The following is a 20,444-nucleotide window of genomic DNA, read 5'->3' on the forward strand; positions in this document are numbered from 1 at the left end:
TTTAAAATGCGGGCGTATTGTGTTGCTGACCGTACATTCCTAATTGCACAATAATTCAACATGAAATTGGAATAGAGCATTACTGCAGTGCACAGGTCAGGTGTGCCTCTTCCTGCCCTGTTATTCTTATGATGGTATGCTTCAATGATTCCTGAAGGTCCATAATGGATTATGGCTTTAACCTCTCATTTCGGGGGCGGATCTAGGGGAAAGATGCAGGGAGTGCACACCCCCCCCCCCCCCCCCGCCCCTCCATCCCCTCCGAGATGAAGTCTTCTCAGGAGCTAGGGTTAGATCTTCCTGTATTATGTTTTATCTTACGGTAAATAATAAATACAAAATCAGAGTTAAGAAAAAGAGCAAAGGTCAGGTTTGCATCACCACTGACAACTTGAACAGAATACACAATGTTCTTTTTATTGGGAATATGATGAAGAATGACAGACTCTTCCATCTCCAGGGCTTAAATAATTTTGTTGTTGGCTTTCTCAGTTGCTTTTGCGGTGAGCAAAACAGCAACTGAAAAGCCCCTGTAAAAACTTAATCAGCTGTCAATTTTTTGATGGGAAGAATTATTTTTGAAGGGCCAGTTAATAGTTTGATATCTGTATTTAATAGAAATTACATAAAGCCATAAAGAATGTTGGAAGGACTGACTGATCGCAAAGAAAAAGAATTGTCACAACTAAATAAACTGTGTTGAACTAAATTGAGACATAATACAATAATAGTATTGGATAACTTTGATTGTATTGTTAAAGAAGTTATTAAAGGCCCAAAACTGATGTACATTTCTAACATATATTTGTCATTTATATAATTCTGCAATATCAAAAGACAATAAAAACATTAAAATCAATGAGCCGATATTTTCAACCAGCAGAAGGTGTTACACAATGATGTTAAGTGTTTTACATTGTGGCGGGCGGTCAGAACTTGCCTTGATAAAAACCACATTTCATATACTGTGTTTTCTTGAGATAAATTTTGAATAAACCACGAGAAATACATTTATTTCAAACAAATCATTCTAATTCTTACCAGTGTCGGATACAATGGGCGTCATTAATGGAACTCGGCCGAAGCCTTTTCCTGTAAGTTGCACTTGTAAACATGGATCGCCATCGGTTACATCCATAAACGACTCCGGGGTCCCTAGCGCGACATGAACTAAACCGCCCTCAACTCCTTTTTTGCGTGTAACGTTCATCCCCAATGAAAGCTGCTTGTACACCCAGTGAAGTAAGGACCCTGGCTCGGTCCTGCATAAGCGAGTTAAACAGAGAGGTAGCCAAAGCACAACTAGTAAGCTTAAATTGGACTCATCCACGCAACATCGACGATGCAAGATCGGGAAGGACTGAAAACTTACGGATTTTGCTGAGGCCATTTGCTGTGAAACTAAAACATCTTTCCCTTTTCACAAATTTAAAATAACTACCTGCTCTGTTTTCCTAAATTTGTCGATGTGAAAGAGCTCTCGAACACACTTTAAAGCAAACAAGAAAACCCATTAGAACTTCCATTAGAACTAACATCCACCATGTTGGATATACAAAACACTTCAACTGCTCACTCTCGGTTTCTATCGGCTTCAATGGCGAGTGTGAAGCCCCAAAGCAACCATCAGCTGGTAAATACCTATCGCAAGCACTCCCGCTGGCGAAAATAGCAGAATTATTAGCATAAATTAGCATTCGCGTTAATGTCTTTGTGTAAGCAATAAAGCCTACATCATCGGGAAGAAAGAAAATAATTTAGAAGAAGGAGTATTTGACACTTTATTTATGTTCTCTTTTTGGTTTTAGACGATGCTTCTTGCTTCGAGAAAACACATTCTTTGATACTGTTTCACCACAGTCTCAGCAAATCGAGTTGCACCTCATAATTACAAACCGACTATTCGATATGTGACCATTGTTCAATCGGGCTCGTTTTTTGGCTATAATGTGCCTAATTGGGCTAGGTTTTTAAGCCACCACTTTATAAAGCGCCTTGGAAAATTGAGTAGTTTCACTAAAATTTGAACTAATTAGCATGTTCCGGACACTTGACACTTTTAGCGCAAACGCGTAATTAAGCGGAAAACGCAGGTTTTGGATGAAATTACTGCGCTAAACTCTGCTGCACAGCTTAAAAAGGATGACTTACTTTTACATCCCGTCCAGCTATGCTCCATTTTATGTTGCGGTCCAGATTCTGAAAGGATCAGTTCATTCGGTCAAGGGTCACGACTTGAAGCACACAAAGTAACGTCAGTCCGTGACGCTCCTTTACAATTGGCTGTAACGCACAGCAATGGAAATGAAATTTTCAAGATCAGGAAATGCATTATTGTCCCACAACAAATATATTTCATCAATCCTTACAATTTGTGGCCTCTCGGGAAACTCGAATTTAATGTGCTTTTGCACTCTACTTGTTCGATGACGGCTATTTCTTCTATTTCAATGGCGGCTATTACAAGGTGTGGAAATACCGTAATGAATGATTCGATTTAGCGACCCGGGCGCTTATTTACTTTTGGTACCGTCAAGGGAGGGCGCTTATTTCCTTTTTGAGAAACAACGGAATGTTCAAAACGGATCGACTTGTTGTCCCTGGATCCCTCTTGGCCAGAACGACCAGCTGAGCAATCGCCGCAAACTTTGACGTAGAGATCATTCTTGTAAAGGAATTATGCACTCACATGGCCATAGTAGTTGAGGAACTCAGACGAAGACCAGCACCGTTTGTAATGCGGCATGGGAGGTGAATCTCCGTTGATACAAACTCTGACAGCGCTGTTTTTAATATTATCATCTTAGAAAAGGGGCGCTTATAAGAATGGAGGCAGGGGCGTTTATAAGAATGGGGCAGCTTATTGGAATGGAGGCGCTTATTGGAATAGGGGCGCTTATTAATAAAAACACATTCGAAGGGGAGGGACGCTTTTTCGAAAGGAGGTACTTGTTGGAAGGAGGCGTAATCTCTTGGTTTATGTCGTTAAGTTGCTAAGGAAAGGCTTTAACGTAACCGGAACATCATTTCGTTCGTGATCAATCAATCAATCAATCAATCAATCAATCAATCAGTCAATCAATCAATCAATCGATCGATCAATCGATCGATCGAAAGATTGATCAGTCAATCAATCAATCAATCAATCAATCGCTTTATTAACGTGGTATTAAAATGGGCCTTTACCCTGGAGCTTGTCAATGGCAGTTTATCGTACCCTTCCTATGTTATTTGTATTTTGCGGTCTCAGTGTGACCTCGCCATCTTTATGCTTAAATCCAAAAACTCTTGACATGATACGATGACCACATTACAAAGCGAGAAAGCATTTATGGTGGACAGCAGCTACACTTCTTCACAAAATCTTCAATTCGACTCAGGTAGACTTGTGTCTTGAAATATCTCGACACAGCTAAGCAAAGGAACCATTTTCACTAACTCCGGCAGTTCGTATCGGAACCGCAATGGCCGCCAACAATGGCACGAAACGAACATGTACTGCTCTCCATGACGCTCCTATTCCAAGACGGACGATTAAATTACGCCAAAAATAGATCTATTGATCAAGAGTTGCTGATTATACCTTTTTTTTTCCATGGAAGGAGCCGGTCACGCATTGTAATGACAGCACGTGACCAACTCACTAAATTAGAAACTCTGGAAATAGTATTCTTTTGAGATTCAGGAAATGGGTGGTTAAATATTTAGGAAAATATTCAGCACATAGTTATTATGAGCTGTTACATTTCTGTGCAAGATTGCCATTAGACACGGCGAACGTGGGGCAAGGACGATCCAGTCCTCCAATCCCCCCCCCCCCATCCCCTTTAATTACGCCTTTTTTTCGTTCCTTCTAAAACATCTGTTCCTTGCTAAACATCAGACATTGTAGTGATTATTGTATATAGGCCAAACTCTTTTCTGGCACTTCTCTTCGTGATATTTTCCGTGAAAACTAAAGCTAATTCGATTTTGTATTTCAATTTGAATGTTTACACAGGTGTAGTGATGCACTGATTTTCTGACATGAAAGTGTATTTGGGCTGCGAATTTCCTGCCTGATGCCTTTTTCAACCCGGATTCAAAGGTCAGTAATCGGCTAGTTTGATATTTCTTTTAATGCATAAAAGTGCACCCATGTCTGTATAGTGCTAACGGGCTTATAGACATATTTCGGGAAACCTGGTCACAGACTAAGGCCATCGCCAAATTGTTTCGCTTCCCATCGCCCAAGCGAAAGGCTATTTTTTGGATAAATTTAGAATAAAAAACTTTTTAGGCGCATTGCCTTCTGCTTTTTTCTGGTGTTGCTATGTTTAGTACCTTTCATAAACATCTTCAAGTGACTCTGACATCTAAATCAGATCTCATAACGACGTCTCCGAACACCTGTGAGAGTGAGAGTGGCAAAATGGAACTCATGGCCGTGAAAATATAATCACGGTTCGCTTGAAATAATTTATTTGCTAATTTTTCAAATTTTTCTTAGGAATTGCATGTCATTTCGTGCATCAGCTAACAAACACTTTACGCGTGGAAAAATCATTGATCCCGACATGCGTTAAAGGGTGAATAAAAAGGTCGTGATACTGGCTCTATAGTTATTTCTGAAAGGCTTACGGATATATTCAGGAACTTTACACAGTTAATGTTTTCATAAGAGAGCATTCATGTCAGGTTCAAGGGATCCAAGATTCTGTTTTAAGATTCAAGATTCTGTTTATTTGCCATTTTACCTAATATATGAAGAGGTTTTTACCGAATGGGCAAAATGGGTATGGTAATTTTTATCAGTCGAACTTAAAATCAAACATTGTTTTAAACAAAATAACGAGTAACATACTGTTGCACAGTAGGCTGTGTTCAGCCGTCCGCTCTCCTGAAGAAGAACTAATACTGCAGAGGGGCGTCTGTGGGTTACTGTTCATAATAGGTTCTCTCGTGTAATTAACATTGCTCATCCATAAAAACATTTCAGTTTCACAACATCTGACGTGCCAAGTGAAAACAAAAACGAAATTCTTGTGTTCACGTGGTTTTGTCAAAAGGCCGTTTATGACATTTGAGTGTGTTCACAGATATTCACGCAATAATTGCTCAACTAGAAACTGAAATAATAGTGAGTTACCTCCCTTGCGACTAGAGTAAAAAATCTTTTACGACGTCTTACATCTTTTCCTATCTGACATGCTTTAAAGACAGACAGGGCAACTTTAGAAGAACTTAGCCTGCGAGCAGGCTCACCTTTGAATCACGTGCACGAGCGGCGAAGAACAACGCGATACGGCGGGAAGGAGTCTGGTGAAGAGGCGCAAAGAACGTGAACTCACTTTCTTGTCCCGGGGCTACGCCGCGCGCGCTTGTGCTCCAACCACGTGAGCCTGCTCGCAGGTTAAGAAGAACTTAGCTGATGTCGCTCGATCTTTTGTAATTGTTCATGCACATTATCAAGACACGAGAGAATGTGAATTTATTATTCATGTCAGTCACTTCAGAATAAACTTTCCACGATGCGATCGATGACATTCTTCCTCATTTCCATTGTAAAACACCATGACATCACAGAATCGAACAGCTTCGAGTTTACCATTAATCATCGTTTTCGGTTTTTATGAATGTCACAGCTCTACATTATTCTCAACTGAGAGGGTAAACAATACCAGTTAGCTACTTACTACAGTAGGTTCCCTTTGAAAAGTGAAAAGTAAGAATTGCAAATTCGGGTGTTTCAAGAAATTCCAAGAAAACAGACAATCATAAAATGCGCTCCAAGAAATTAGTTTAGAAATACTATGAAGTTCCCAGAGGAAGCATCCCGCCATTACCTGTTTTAAAATCTCCCGCATCCCGCCTCCCGAGGATGCTTAGGGTATTTTCACGCATGCTTGATGGGTACGCCTTGAAATGCCCTACAAACTAAAGCAATTTCGATTTCATTCGTCGTTATCCTCAGTGCCTCCCTCCCCTAGTATGGCAACTTGGTAAACGCGACTGTAAATTATTTGATGCGCCTTTCGAAATTGGAACGAAGTTTTACTGGAGCTACTGTCAATCAAGCTATATCAGAACGATTGAATTTGAGTTTGATGGGTATGTAATGCTACTTCTACAAATATCCTCCAATTGTTGTTGTTTTTCCTTGTACAATAAGGCTAGTAAAATATAAACATTTGTTTGTGGTAGAGAGTTGTTTTCGTTACGGGATAGAGTGAAGTTCTACTGACACAATTTTCTTCCACCATCACTATGATGTGTGCGATTCATTGCAGTCCATTCTCACACAAAGTTTCGGCAGGAAAATAAAGCATGTGCTAGAGCAGGTCAGTAATAGATTTCTACCAGATTACCGGCCTATTATAGGAGGTTTTTGTAATATCCGGAATATTAATGGCAAATGTTATCATTAAAAGCCCGTATTTTATGGCTAGGTACTCATTAGGCAAATCCCAGCATTCTGATTGGTTCTTTCTGGGTCGGGATTTTGCCAAAAGAAACTTTTCCATGGAAACGGTCATAAGCCGTGTATATCCTATTAATTACCGTTGTGGAAAATACAATATAGAAAACTTTTTTTATTTTTCTGTGTACAAATATACAAGATGCTCAGACACCGCGCGTCAACTCCCGAAAATCATGCACTTGATCCCGGCATGCATTTACTTAGCTGCTGCAGATTAGTGACGACAAACCAGGAATGCATGGTTTTCAGTGTGGACTACAGCTCTGAACCGGTAAGAAATGGGATAGTGAGTAAACTGTGTGATGATAAAAATGATCTCACTTTATTTACAAGAGGTGCTAGAACACACATCAAAAACTATCTAGTGCTAAATTTAAATTGAATTATATTTCAAACGCAATATAACTATAGAGACAGTAACTACTGGAAAATAATACGTTATTTTTCAAATTAAATTAAATGGTATTATAAGGTGATCAATTTACCAAGTATTCAAACACTTTCTTAACTGGACTACCCAAACTCAGTGATTGATGCGTATTGGAAATGAACAGAATCTGCAAACAATCTAACACCCTTCGGCAAAGTACTTTCCCTGCTTATGTTTTTGTTTGTAGAGTTTCTGGACATTGGTACAAGTAAAAAAGCTGGGTGACAAAAATACATAGAAAAAACTCATCCCTACTAACAATTTAAAAAATGGAACTTTTAATATGATACCATAAACGACACTTTTCAAAAGTAATGGCACTGTGTTTAAATCGCAAGCCAGGAGTTGTGTCGTGCGCGAAGTGACTCCTGGGTGGAAAATAACAGGAATCAAGCAAACGCTTATCCTGAACGCGAAGGCAAATTCTTGGCTTGGTAAGGAAGAAATTTTAATTTTTCATACATTATAAACGCTCGGTAATAGTGGCTCGCGGGAGGGGTGAGTGGGAAACATTCTCAACAAGGACAACTTTTTACCATGTAAGTAGGCCCTTAATTTGCGACCGACACTGAACCAACAGTCGCTTACCGACGATTGTGGGTTAAATCGAACAGATTTAGGCTTAATAAGCACTCAGAGAAAAGCGTTAATTCTCTCTACTTAATTACCATATATTTTTGTTAACGTAAGTTCTGAGAATTTAGTGTTGCATCAGGACAATAGCTGTTACTGTAGTTGTCAGCGACTTGACACAAACAAGGCGAAAGGCTCAATTCTGCATTGTATTGACCCTTTCGCCTCTTTTGCATGCCTTTTAAAACAGCAGAATATTTGACCGCAGACTCAACTGCAATAACAGCTATTTATCTCTACTCATCACCTGTGTTGATGATCTTTAACTAATAGCTACTCACTTTCTGATCTCTAGCTATCACTTTCCTTTCTCGTTCATAAGACTTCTCACACGGAGAAAAAGTGGTAACGAATTTAAACAGTGTTCATTTGATGCATGTAACCGCAATCTTGTATTACAACGCTTGAAAGCCTTGGGACGTGGCTGTTACCATGCGTCTCTGCAAGAACAGAAAAATAACCAATGCCTGTGATTGTTTACCATTTACTCGAAAATTGCGCTAATTTCGGTCAGAATGTAAATGTAAGACAATTTTGGCTCGACCGATCGGAAAATTTTCGAAATTCTCACTGTTGGCAAGGATTGGCAAGGATAGCGCATTGTTCTTTGTAACGAAACTCTGAGGTAGGTTAGAAATTAATTCTCGGTGACAGGCCAATACGTCTTACATTGCAAAGCTAGCTTTCGCTCTGTTCGACTTAGGGGAATAAGATCACTGCTTTTTAAGCCATGTTAAGCAAAATATCCTGACTTGTTTTTAGCGACCTGCCAGTGAGAGGTTGCTATCGAATGTTAGTATAAATATACTAGCGGTCTATCACAAATGCCCGGTAGTGTGTGCTGGGAGCCGCTTCTTTCCGTCTTCGAAGGGTCTTTGAAGACAATTTAGATTAAAGTTTTGAACAACTACTAGATTTGCACTAAACAATTAGACTATTCGCTCTTAATTTCTAACTGTGATGATTGACTCCGACTGCGCCCTCCTAAAAAATCACGCGATCGAAATCTGGAGTTCATAATCGAGTTGTTAATCAGAGTACTAAAGTGTCTGACTACTGCGTAACTTTGCAATCTTATTGGCTACACAGATACTCAGAGTGCGCATTCAGTTACTAGAGGTTATTGCCGAAAAACAAAAAACGTCTAGAAAACACATTGTTTGTCGAGTTGATGATTTACATGGTTAACATAAAAACTCACGCTTCATTGGCGAGGGCGAGGGCGAGACTTCGAGAGAACTATCAACTAATAAAAACCCTCCGCGAGTATTCTAAATGCATAAGATTTGAAGACCCGTTGCTGACATGTCTAGCATGATTTGCATCTCGTGACCTCTGACATGAAATGGCTACAGTTTTGTTAACGTTTATTAGCTGGCCCTTCTCCAACCCCCCCCCCCCCCTCGCGCCCCCCGCCAAAAAAATGTTTTCTTTCCAAAAAATACTTACCTTTATAAGCCAAAGTCAAATGTCACGTTGTCTCCAATCAGCATAAACGGCGCCCACTCGGAAACCATGTCAAAGCCGTTACCTCTCATCCACTTCATGGCCTGGTGAAGGGATTCACTTGCACTCTCCCCACGAACAAGATGCTCGTAGAAACGACGCATCAGCTGCTCTGTTGCTTCGTCGCTTATGGCCCATAGAGCCACCAAAACAGATCGTGCACCGGATCCTAAGAACGCTCGGGCAATCCCAACGACTCCTTCAGCTCTAATCTGCCCACATGCACTATGACAGCAGCTAAGTACCACCAGTTTAGCTCGCAATTGAACTTGTGCAATATCAGACATCGTCAATAGGTAATCGTCCTCTTCTGGAATCCTGTTAGGAGTGGCTACTGGAGAAAGGGCAATTTCCCCTCTTTCGGCATTACCATGGGCTGCAAAATGTATCAGACTCACTGAATCTAACCTTTCAATTATTGCCTGCTTTGTTGCGTGCTGTCCTAACAAAGGTTTAACACCTAGAAGTCGTCCAATCATGACTGCTTCATTTCCTGCACAGGGTAATCTAGAAAAGGGCATTTCCTTTCCTTTGTAACGCACCGTACCGACAACTGGATCCCCCACTATCAGAGCACCAGTCTGACTATGATAGTATGCAGGACTGTCCTGAATGAGCTTGAGAGTCGTCAAAGAAGGAACGATGCGGATTCTGAATTTCCCTGATAAATACCTCCTGCCTTCATCCGTTAACGCTGGAAATGGAACTTGGTTTAAGAAGCGATCAGGAGCAACAATGAGCTCGGGCTCCTCAAGTAGTTCAGCTATCGGACTGATTAGCATTCTGTAGTGCAAAGAAGCGCTCGATTCGGAGTTTTGACTTTCTTCATCTTCTTCCTCTATAAGTCTTAATGCTGCGAGGTTCTTAACATCATTTAAAGATCGATCTTCGCAATTCTCCTCGGATAAAACACCAAAGCTTCGAAAGCTCTTCGCGAAGAAATCATCTAACTTGCCAACTAGTCCGGCAGCAACTAGTTTCTCATCCACTGTTATTCTTCGGAAATGAATGATTCCACTTGTCTTAAGAACCCAGATAAACAGATCATAACCACGATAAGAAATGTACAGACAAGAAGAGTTAATTTCTTTTTTCATAATATTTTCAATACCAATCCACGATTGCGGATCAGCTGAGATCTGGCTTTCAAGAGAATGCTCAGTTACCATCAAGTCTGCTAACGCTCTAGCCCGTGCCAGCTCTAAAACATAAAGCGCATGGTTCGGATTTCCCTCAAAACAATAAAATGCACTAAGATTCCGGTAAGGAAAGGAACGAACGTCTGAGGACGATACCTTAAAATCGTCGTTGTCCCTTAAGAAAGTTCGTAAAGTTTCGCTTCTGTTCATACTCAGAAACAGACAGGCCAACGCTTCCTGGATCTTTTCTTGGCAAAATTTCACCAGTGAAAGATTACAAAGAAATTTGAACTCGCTGTCTAAGTCTTCAATATCTCGACTAATTGACAGTGCCTTTTCAAGATAACCTTCAGCCATGACATATTCACCGAGAGATTGATACAATGCTCCTAAGTTTCCGTAATCTCCTGCTTCTCCTTTTTTGTCACCAATTTGTATTGTAATGGCAAGTGCTTTCTCAAGATATTCTTTAGCTTTGTCATATTCACCAAGAGAGTAAAACACAGTTCTTAGGTTTCCGTTTGAAGTGGCTTCTCCCCGTTTGTCACCAATTTGTATTGCGATGGCAAGTGCTTTTTCAAGATATTCTTTAGCTTTGTCATATTCACCAAGAGATTGAAACACAGTTCCTAAGTTTCCGTAATTTACTGCTTCTCCTTTTTTGTCACCAATTTGTATTCTAATGGCAGGTGCCTTCTCAAGATATTTTTTAGCTTTTTCATATTCACCAAGAGATTGAGACACATTTCCTAAGTTTCCGTAATCTGTTGCTTCTCCTTCTTTGTCACCAATTTGTATTCTAATGGCCAGTGCCTTCTCAAGATATTCTTTAGCTTTGTCATATTCACCAAGAGACTGAAACACAACTCCTAAGTTTCCGTTTGAAGTGGCTTCTTCCCGTTTGTCACCAATTTGTATTGCGATGGCAAGTGCTTTCTCAAGATATTCTTTAGCTTTCTCATATTCACCACGAGATTCAAACATAGTTCCCAAGTTTCCGTAAGCAGTGACCTCTCCTTTTTTGTCACCCATTTCCTTCATGGTTTTTATGGCTTTCTCATAAAGTTCCTCTCCTTCTTCGTATCTATATTGCTGTTTACATATTTGAGCCATTGCTATTGTAAGATTGCTAACCTTGTCTTTTTTACCACACTTGCGGTAAATTTCAACAAGTTCCCTTCCGTAGGTTAAGTCTTTTGTACAATCAGGGATACTACAATAACAATCGAAAATAGTTTGATAGATGCAAATGTTGACTAAATTGAAAAGTTCTCCTTCCGCTTTTAGTACTCCATTATTTAGGAAGATCAAACATTCTTGGCAGACCTCAATGGCTTTTAGACCACGACCAGTGTTGAGAAGGAAAGTAGCAACAACCAAGCCAATATATATGGCTTGTAAAATGTCTGTTATGATGCCCATAGCGTACTTTTCTATAAGCCCTGTCAAACGGATAACACGAATCAAGATTTGTAGCTATTTCGAGTACCAATATACTTTTGTACGCCTTTCTGTCTGGTTGTCTAAGTGTGTAAAGGCGAATTCAATGCTGGGGGTAGCCCTGTTATGGACTTTCATTTCGTCATAGGGGAGCAGAAACAGTCCCAATCTAAACAAAAGGAAACTGATGAAAATACGAGGCCGTTGGTTGAATGCAGTTAGTTGTCTTTGCGTGTGTGAAAACCGTCGTGTTGATCATTTCAGGGCAATAGGTTTTTTTCTTAGACCTGCATTTTTGTCTTTCTTTTTTTCCAGCAAAAATCACCGTTAAAGTTTAGGCTGCTTACAAGTCTTTTTTTAGCTTTACATTATTTTTTGAGTCCAATTTTTCAGGCAGAGGAATGTTTTGAAGTTGCAGTATCTAAGCAAGGACAAGTTCCACTAAAAAAATTTAACCACGTATCGCGCCTGGATTGATTGATCTTTTCTAAAGCTGATACTACCAAATTTAGAGAAACAGAGACTTATATTTGAAATTGACAGTTTGAATTAACTTATTACGGAAAAAGGGATGTAGAGAAAACAGCATTACTATTTAGTTAAGAGACACCTCAACAAAAGCAAATAAATTAAAGACAACTAAAACCAAATGAAGGCGAATACCAAAATTAAAAAATGTGTATTAACAGCGAGGTCTTAGATTCAACTGATATATTTACGAGTCTCATTTTATAGAATATGGACATCAAAGCCTGTTTTCTCTTTTCTTTTGCGTTAACTCATTTCTCACAAGTATCGTAATGACTTTTTATCGATCCCAAAATTACTTTATCAGTGTTGTGTCCTTCAAAATTTCTACTCTGGCCTATTAATAAAAATGTGGCCGAGCAGATTGCGTCCGATTTGTCAAAGAAAAATACACTGAATATAGCCGAGCTCAGTAACATTCATATTTTTTAAAAAAATATATAATAAAACTATGTATCTGGTGCGACTGCTATTTCCAGTTCTGGCTACTCTGCTCAAATGACCGTGATAATTTAACTGTTTAATGTTTCCTGTTTTCTCCAGTGATTGAGCTCGCGAAAGTCTCCTTTTTTTCATGGAAAAGGTAGGACTGAACAGTTAACATGATAATTTCAGTCCTACATGAATACCAAAACTAAATCTGATTTGCACTCACCACTTTTGCTGAGTCACTAGAATGAAACAAAACCAATATGCGCCGACAACGATTATATTTCCTGTAAAAATTGTTAAGAGGGAAAAGTTAAGCAGATTTTTACTGGACAACGGTACCTCCAAACAATAATTCGTTTGATTTATTTCTTGGCGTGACTGACAGCACTCAAAAACTGAAGAAAATCAGTCACGCGATTCATGAAAAATCTCTTTCAGTGTAAATTGAAACTAGTAAACATCGCTTTCAATACACGTTATATGTGTGTGAAACGGTATCAATCACGAACAGCTTAAAGTTTACAAACTTACCGTGTTCAGTCTCTCGATCCTCGGACGAAATTAAATCAAAAGTGATAGAGACTGAAGAACAAAAGAAATGCAAATTAAATAGTGGAATTAATTACTGGTAGCAAACTCCAATGCCTTTTGAAGCATATTGCGCTGTTGACTATAGTTAATGGACTGAAATGATTGTTAAGACCAACAAAGTTCTTTGTTGTATGTTTTTGTTTTCATTTCGGTCTTGATCGTGCTTTAAACACAGACTATATAACTTAACTGAAACGTTTCGGTTATGTGGTTTATGCCTATTATATACAACCGCAAAACGAAACACCGTTTACTGTGTGGACCTTCCAACATAAATCGTGGCATCTTTGTTTGCTCTTTTGAAGTTTGTCAAGTTTCGAAACTATATACCCCTCTACTAACTATGAGTTTATTAATGAATAAAGTTTACATTCCTCGCCTTCCTTTCATAAAAACTAACTGACTTGCTCACAAGACAAATACAACAACTAAAGACGAATGGCTGTTGCCATCGTTCTGTTGTAATTCTTCATATTTGTTATATGCGAGTGCTCATTTCATAATTTACTTTGCACGATCTCATTGAGTTCCTTCTGCCGCCGTCTCATGGTAACAATATCAATTGACAGAACTAAAAACTTTCTCTTTTTCACAGCAAACAATTGAGTTTGGGATTTATTATCAGGGCATGATTGGGTGAAGGTCTTGGTTATCATATATGAGCTCTATAGTGTTCTAACTGGTTAAGATAGAAACCAGATGATGCAAAGTGAAACTACGAAAACCACTTGAGGGGTACTCGATATTTCGAGAAAACACTGATTGTCATAATATGTCATGCATGGAAGATCTATTCGAAGTTTCTGGAGTGTCAAAACGTAAACTTGGCGGGATATGCGAGATAAGCTGAAAATCATGGCGGGATGTGGAATGCGGGATGTAGGATTCGGAATACAAATATCTTGGCCTGAGCTGCATGTGCTCATTTCAACCAGGAAATGCGGGATAAATTTGATATTGAAAGGCGGGATGTGGGATAAAAAACACCAAATCACAGTTACTCAATGCCTGGAGAAATGGATTTACCTTTCAAAAGTGTTTGGAAACACTAATGAGTTTGTAAAACAGTTTTCCAATCGCGTTTCGGTCACACCAGCGTCATTAACTATAACTGGTTCAAATTAGTCTTTAATGACATGACGTTAAAGTTAAAAGTAGTTCTTGATTACGGTCGATGCTACGGCAACAAATTCTCCCAAGTTCTTTCTTTGCATTCAAAAATTAGATCGACTGCAGACAGTTTACTTAATGATTTCAGTCTACTATGGATAACAAAGCTATTAAAATAGTGATTTATACTCACTGGTTTTGGTGAGTCGACCACAGTGAAACCAAAATGACAATGCGTCAATAACAAGACCTTTTTCTCTGAAAAGTAGAAGAGAAGGAAAGTTCAGCAAATTATTACTGCGCAAACGATGCTTCCAAAAAATTATTCGCGTGACTCACTAATAGCTCTTACAAGAAAAAGACAATCAGCCACGCGATTCATGGAAACCTCTCCAAGTGCAAATTTAACGTATTAAAAATTGGCTATACTTGTTATATTTGCATCCAAGCAACGTTATCAGTCATGGACAGCTTACAGTATATAAACTTACCGTGTTCCGTTTCTTAATCTTCTAATGAAAGTGAAACCAAAAGTGATAGAAACTGAAAGAAAACTAAGAGAGTTTCCTTGCAAGACAATGGGAGTTCAAATGGGAAGTCAACACAAAATAAAATTGAAATAAATTTCAAACATCGAGCGAAACAATCAAATAAAAGCACTCGAATGCAAGTTGCATGTTTCTATTCCCATTCTTTGTTAAATACTGACAGTAAAGTCCAATAGCTTTGAAAGTATACTGGGTTTCTGACCATTGGTACTAAATGGAAATAGTTATTAAGCAAGGCAAAGTTCTTCGTTGTATGTTGTTGTTCGCTCTTTGGAAGAGAAACTAAAATTAAACCAATTAGCACTGCGCAGACGATTCTTGCAAACAATTATTCGCTGACTCACTAATACTTCTTACAACATGAAGAAAATCAGTCACGTGATTCCTTAGTTGCTCTATGTACACCCAACTCTATTAGTCATAGACAGCGTGCTGTTTATAAACTTACCGTACTCAGTTTCTCGATCTTGTGATGAAAGTGAAGCCAGAAGTGAAAGAAACTGAAAAAAACACTGTAAGAGTTTCCCTGCAAAGCAAGTGGAAGTCAAGGAAAAATGCAAATTAAATTTTGTATAATTTTCAAACGCGGCTCAAACCAATTGAAATTAAACACTTCTTCTAAAGTGTGTAATTACATTCTTTGCTATCTCCATTTCTTATCAACATACTTATGGGAAAGTCCAATATCTTTAAAGGCATATTGAACGTCCATCACTTCGTCTACAGGGGGATGAATGTTTCTGCCAAAATTGTTTCCAGTACAGTGGAATCCCGCCTTACGGTCACTTCATTATTACGACCACCCTTTTTGTCTCAAGACTATAAATTAATTTCTACTCACCAGTCTTTTCAGATCAACAAGATGAATCCAAAATTAAATCGCGTCAACAACAGCAACTGTTTCAATAATAAAATAATAATAATAATAATAATGGAAAAGCGTTACTTCTAGCCAGCATTCATTCGAGCGACTATATTTTCTTGCGTGACTGATTGTTAGAGCTCGCAACCCAAGTAACATTTGTCACGCTATGCATGCAAATTTCTTGCAGGGGAAATTATTTAATAGTATTTAATATTGACTTTTGTAGCAGTGTTATAGGCTCATGTTTTGAAGCACGATGTAAATTTACAGTGTTTAGTTACACTATATTGACATCAAAGTGAAACCAAGAAACTGAAATCACATTGAGGAAATTCCCCTGCAAGATAAAGGCAGACAATGACAAATACAAATAGAATAGCTGGAAGACAGCTAAATAAAAGAGTAATTCTAATGAGTGTCACATTCTTTGCTATCTTTCATTTTCATATACAGACGAGACAAGGAAACAGATGATTGTATCACGCATGCGTTTGTCGGTATTTGGGATTGTGGGTTTAAAACAGGGTACCGGAAAAATATGCCTTGTTTTTGGTGGAAAGATCATTAGCAGTCTTCGGCGAGCGGGAGGCGCGACTCTTTTAGAGTTAATGGCGGGATACAGAATTATAATATAGAAAACAGGAAATCGCATTTTCATTGTAAACTCTACAGTTTCACTGAACTGATTTCTAAGGAGCGCGCATTAGCTCAATGACCACCAAATACCCCTCTAGAGGCCACAAGAAAAAACACAACGATACAAAGAAACAAACAAACAAACAAACAACAAAACAAAACAAAATTACTACTGCTACTGTTTAGAGTTCATTCGTTATCCTCGTTTCCTCCCTCGGTCCTCCCTCCCTCAGTAGGGTGACGTGATAGGCGCGGGTATAAATTGTTGTTTGATTTGTTGTGGGCACCCAAATTATCAATCGAAGAAAATCGAACTTATTTTTGCCGACCTCATTCAAGATATATGCGAACGATATTATTCGAGTTTGACTGGTTCTTAATGTTCGTAGAACAAAACATGCCAAATTTGTGTTAGTTATCGTTCTTACAGTGAGGCCAGTATGTGTACAGCATTTCGTAACTGAAAGAGACCCGTTCTGCGATAGAGTTCTACTTCAGGGGTGTAGCTAGGAGGACCCTGGGGTGCCCATGACCCCTCTTTTATAAGCCTTTTTAAAGCAAACAACCTACAAAAGTTGCGAAAACAACATGACAATCTGGTGAGTACTCTCACTTTGACACATTGTGACCCCCCCCCCCCCCCCATTTGAAAAATCCTGGTTACGCCCCTTTTAGCTTAGGGTGGGCAGATGATCAATGTCTCAGTGAATATAATAGAGGTGTGTTCATGATCCATTAAAGTCTTATCTCAACCCTGAATGTATTCGCTCATAACCGGTTGGTAGGGACATGAGGCATCAGCTAAAGCAGGTCACTAATAGAGTACTAGCAGTGCTGGCAAAAGCATTTGATTCGGGATATCGAGACCATAAACACTAGGCCATGCAATGATATGGGGAGGTTTTCGGGATATCCCGAATAAGCGAGATGAATATGGTAACTGTTGACAGTGGAAGCCGAAATTATACAATGTTAGAAACAAAATATAATTACGACTAACTTACCGTTACGCAGCAGACTGTGTACAGCCGTTTGCTCTCCTCAAGAAAAACTGCAGAGGGGGGTCTATGTGACATTGTTAATATAGCGTGTTGTTCGCATAAATTATGGCTCCACAAAATTATTTCAGTTTCAAAGCATCTGACGCCACAAGCGGAAAGAGAAAAAATAGAAAAAAGACATTGCCGTATGCACGTGGACTTTGCACTGATAAAGCCATTTATGACTTCTGCTAAGCAAATCACAGAACAAACAAGCTTCGAGTTCGAATTCAACCTTCCCTATGTTTCTTTTTTATGAATATAGTAACGAGTTATCATTCTCAACTGAGAGGACAAACAATACAAGATTAGCTGCTTACCATAGTAGAGCTTCCTTTGAAAACTGAAAACTACGAAGCGTTCCCGTGAGAAACGTATTTTGTACTTTTATTCAAGCGGAACTGCTTTCTTAGGGAATACATTATTAGCTCAAGAAACACAAAATACACCTAAAGAACTGATCCAAACAAAATAAAACTGACTGGTCAGATTTTATTCCTCGTTGTTCTAAGTGCCTCCCCCACCCCCTCCAGGAGGGTATCGGGTGTAAATTGTCTAGTTTGATGCGCCACCCGAGTAATCAAACGTAGAAAGTCGAACGAAGTTTTGCTGAAGGTAAATCAAGCCATTTGTGTACTACTAAAGTGGAGTTAGTACTGTTGCTTATACAAAACAATCCCATACCAAAACCTTTTTTTGTTAGCACAGTAAGGCTCAGTTGTGCGTGAAGCATTTTGTTCCAGCGGAAGGAGAACTCAGGGTATTGCTCTTCTTGAGTCGGTGTGAGAAATGGACAATTTCTTCCTTACCGAACTATAATAAAAGGTGTGTTATCGATTATTGCAGTCTATCGGCTCAAGCCTGAAGTCGGGAAGGATGTGTAGTAATAACTTAAGCTAGCTAAAACAAAACATGCCAAATTTGTGTTAGTTTTTATCTTTACGGTGAGGTACTTTATGTGTACAGCATTTCGTAACTGAAAGAGACCCGTTCAACGATAGAGTTAGCTTCTTGTTACGGGTAGGAAATGATCAACGTCTTTGTAAAGTGACTATCATAGAGGTGTGTTCTTGATCCACTACAGTCTTATCCCAACCCTGAACGTATTCGCTGGTAACTGGTTAGTAGAGACATGAGGCATTAGCTAAAACAGGTCACTAATAGAGTGCTAGCAGACTAGTGCTGGCAAAAGCATTTTTTTTCGGGATATCGAGACAATTTCTTCCTTAGCGAACTATATGCTGGTTTTCAGTGTCACGTAATTCAAAATAGATTAAAATAAAAGTCAAAACCGGTCAATAGATAAAGTCCAGAATCTGGGATATGAAAGAAGGTAAATATACAAAGACTCTCGCCAAAATTCTGGTCACAGCAATTTTTCTCATGCGAGATATGCGGAAAATTTTTTTACCCAAATTTATAGAGATTTGTATGTAGACGCCATGCTGGTGCCCGTCGGTATGGGCACCAACATGGCGGCCGGAAACCAAGAGAAACATCTGTCACTGAGTTTTGCTACAAAAGCGTGAATTTATCCCTCGAGGAACTCTAAAACATTAAAATAATACTTTTTCTAAGACATGAACTGTTCAGATAGCCAAGTTTCCCGAAATAAGTGACTTTTTTAACCATCATGACAGCTCTCTAGACCCTCATGTAAATGCCGCGTCACGCAAAAGCTTAGAAATTCAAGCGTAGTGTATCACAAACCCAAGAACCCATTCGAAGCGAAAATTTATATGAATATTAGCTTTCAGCTGCTCTTATACATCATTTAAGTAAAATCTCAGGAAGATCAATAGTTTTGTAGTTCGAATTTTGGTGACGTCATCTGAAAACCAGCTATAATAAAAGGTGTGTTATCGATTTATTGCAGTCTATTGGCTCAAGCCTGAAGTCGGGAAGGATGTGTAGTAATAACTTAAGCTAGCGAAGGCAGGTCACATATCTTCTCCTGACAGATTACTCCTAGCAAAGGTTTAAATTCGAGACCTTCGTGCTTTAACCAAAGCGCAATAAAATCGACTGGGACGTTTTTCTGGTATCCCGAATAAACAAGATGGATATGGTAAAATTTCATTAGCAGAAGCCGACAACAGCGACTAACTTACCGTTGCGCAGTAGTTTGTTTACAGCCGTCCGATCTCCTCAAGAAAAACTGCAGAAGGGTGTTTGAGTGTTACTGTTGATAATTCTGTTGCTCACATAAATTATTCATCCGTAAAACTATTTCAGTTTCCCAGCATCTGACGTCATAAGCGGAAACAACAAGATAAATTGCTGTCTGCACCTGAATTTTGCATTAGGCCGTTTATGAGCTTTTCTATGTTCATCGATAAAAAACCAGACCGCTCGGAATAATTTCGTCATGTCCAATGTTGTTTGATACTTTAGTTCATCGATCTTGTGAATGTCAAAGTATTAAATGACAATTTCACATACAGGGACAACGTAAATTTACTATTTGTGTCAGTCTGTTGATGACATTCGTCCTAATTCTCGTTGCCGACAGGCCGTGAAGTCACAGAACCAAACAGCTTCGACTTTGCTATTAGTCTCGACTACATTTAATTGTTAATTGGTTAAGAAAAGACCAAAAAATAAAGGACAACTTTTACCTACCACAGGGCATTCCACATTGGAAAGGGTCGAAAGTGAATTCTATGAAACATTCAGAAAAAAGGATGATATATATTACGCAGGGGTTTGGCAGAATGCGCGATGGGTTTGAACAAGAGGCGGGATATGGGATATGACACTTGTTCGCAGAAGCATAATATGCGCTCTTTAAAAATTAATGGCGGGATACGCATTGACAAACAGCAAATTGCGAATCGTTTGTTAACTCCACGGTGTCACTAAAATGAGCTGTGAGGAGTGGATTTTATCTCAAGCAGTAAGAAATACGCCTCGAGAGGCCGTCTAAAGAAATTGTCCTGATATATTTTTTCTCGTTATACTTAGTATTTTCGTCCCTCCGGCAGGTTAATGTAATACGCGGTTTTAAAGTTATCAAGATCGAGTAACATCGGAGGAAGTTTTAATGGAGCTAAATCTTGTTCTTTTTTTGTTGTTGTTCTTTCGTA

At 39.0% G+C, this 20,444-nt stretch overlaps 1 protein-coding gene across 1 annotated transcript; it reads right to left on the reverse strand.

Moving 5' to 3' along the window:
- Positions 1 to 6,557: 6,557 nt before the first annotated feature.
- Positions 6,558 to 12,895, reverse strand: LOC149107831 (tetratricopeptide repeat protein 28-like). Its single transcript, XM_089295948.1, has 3 exons — positions 12,792 to 12,895; positions 8,973 to 11,610; positions 6,558 to 7,963 (listed from the first exon to the last, which is right to left on the reverse strand). Exon 2 carries the CDS (start codon positions 11,588 to 11,590, stop codon positions 8,975 to 8,977), a length of 2,616 nt encoding a protein of 871 aa, XP_089152074.1. The 5' UTR covers positions 11,591 to 11,610; positions 12,792 to 12,895; the 3' UTR covers positions 6,558 to 7,963; positions 8,973 to 8,974.
- Positions 12,896 to 20,444: the final 7,549 nt, after the last annotated feature.

Source organism: Orbicella faveolata, unplaced genomic scaffold, assembly GCF_042242905.1.
Source record: "Orbicella faveolata isolate gen_17 unplaced genomic scaffold, um_ofav_v1 contig_26, whole genome shotgun sequence".
NCBI lineage: Eukaryota > Metazoa > Cnidaria > Anthozoa > Scleractinia > Merulinidae > Orbicella > Orbicella faveolata.

Bases quoted from the DNA above. Each gene is read 5' to 3' on its own strand.
- LOC149107831 (XM_089295948.1), bottom strand. From the start codon at position 11,590: ATGGGCATCATAACAGACATTTTACAAGCCATATATATTGGCTTGGTT.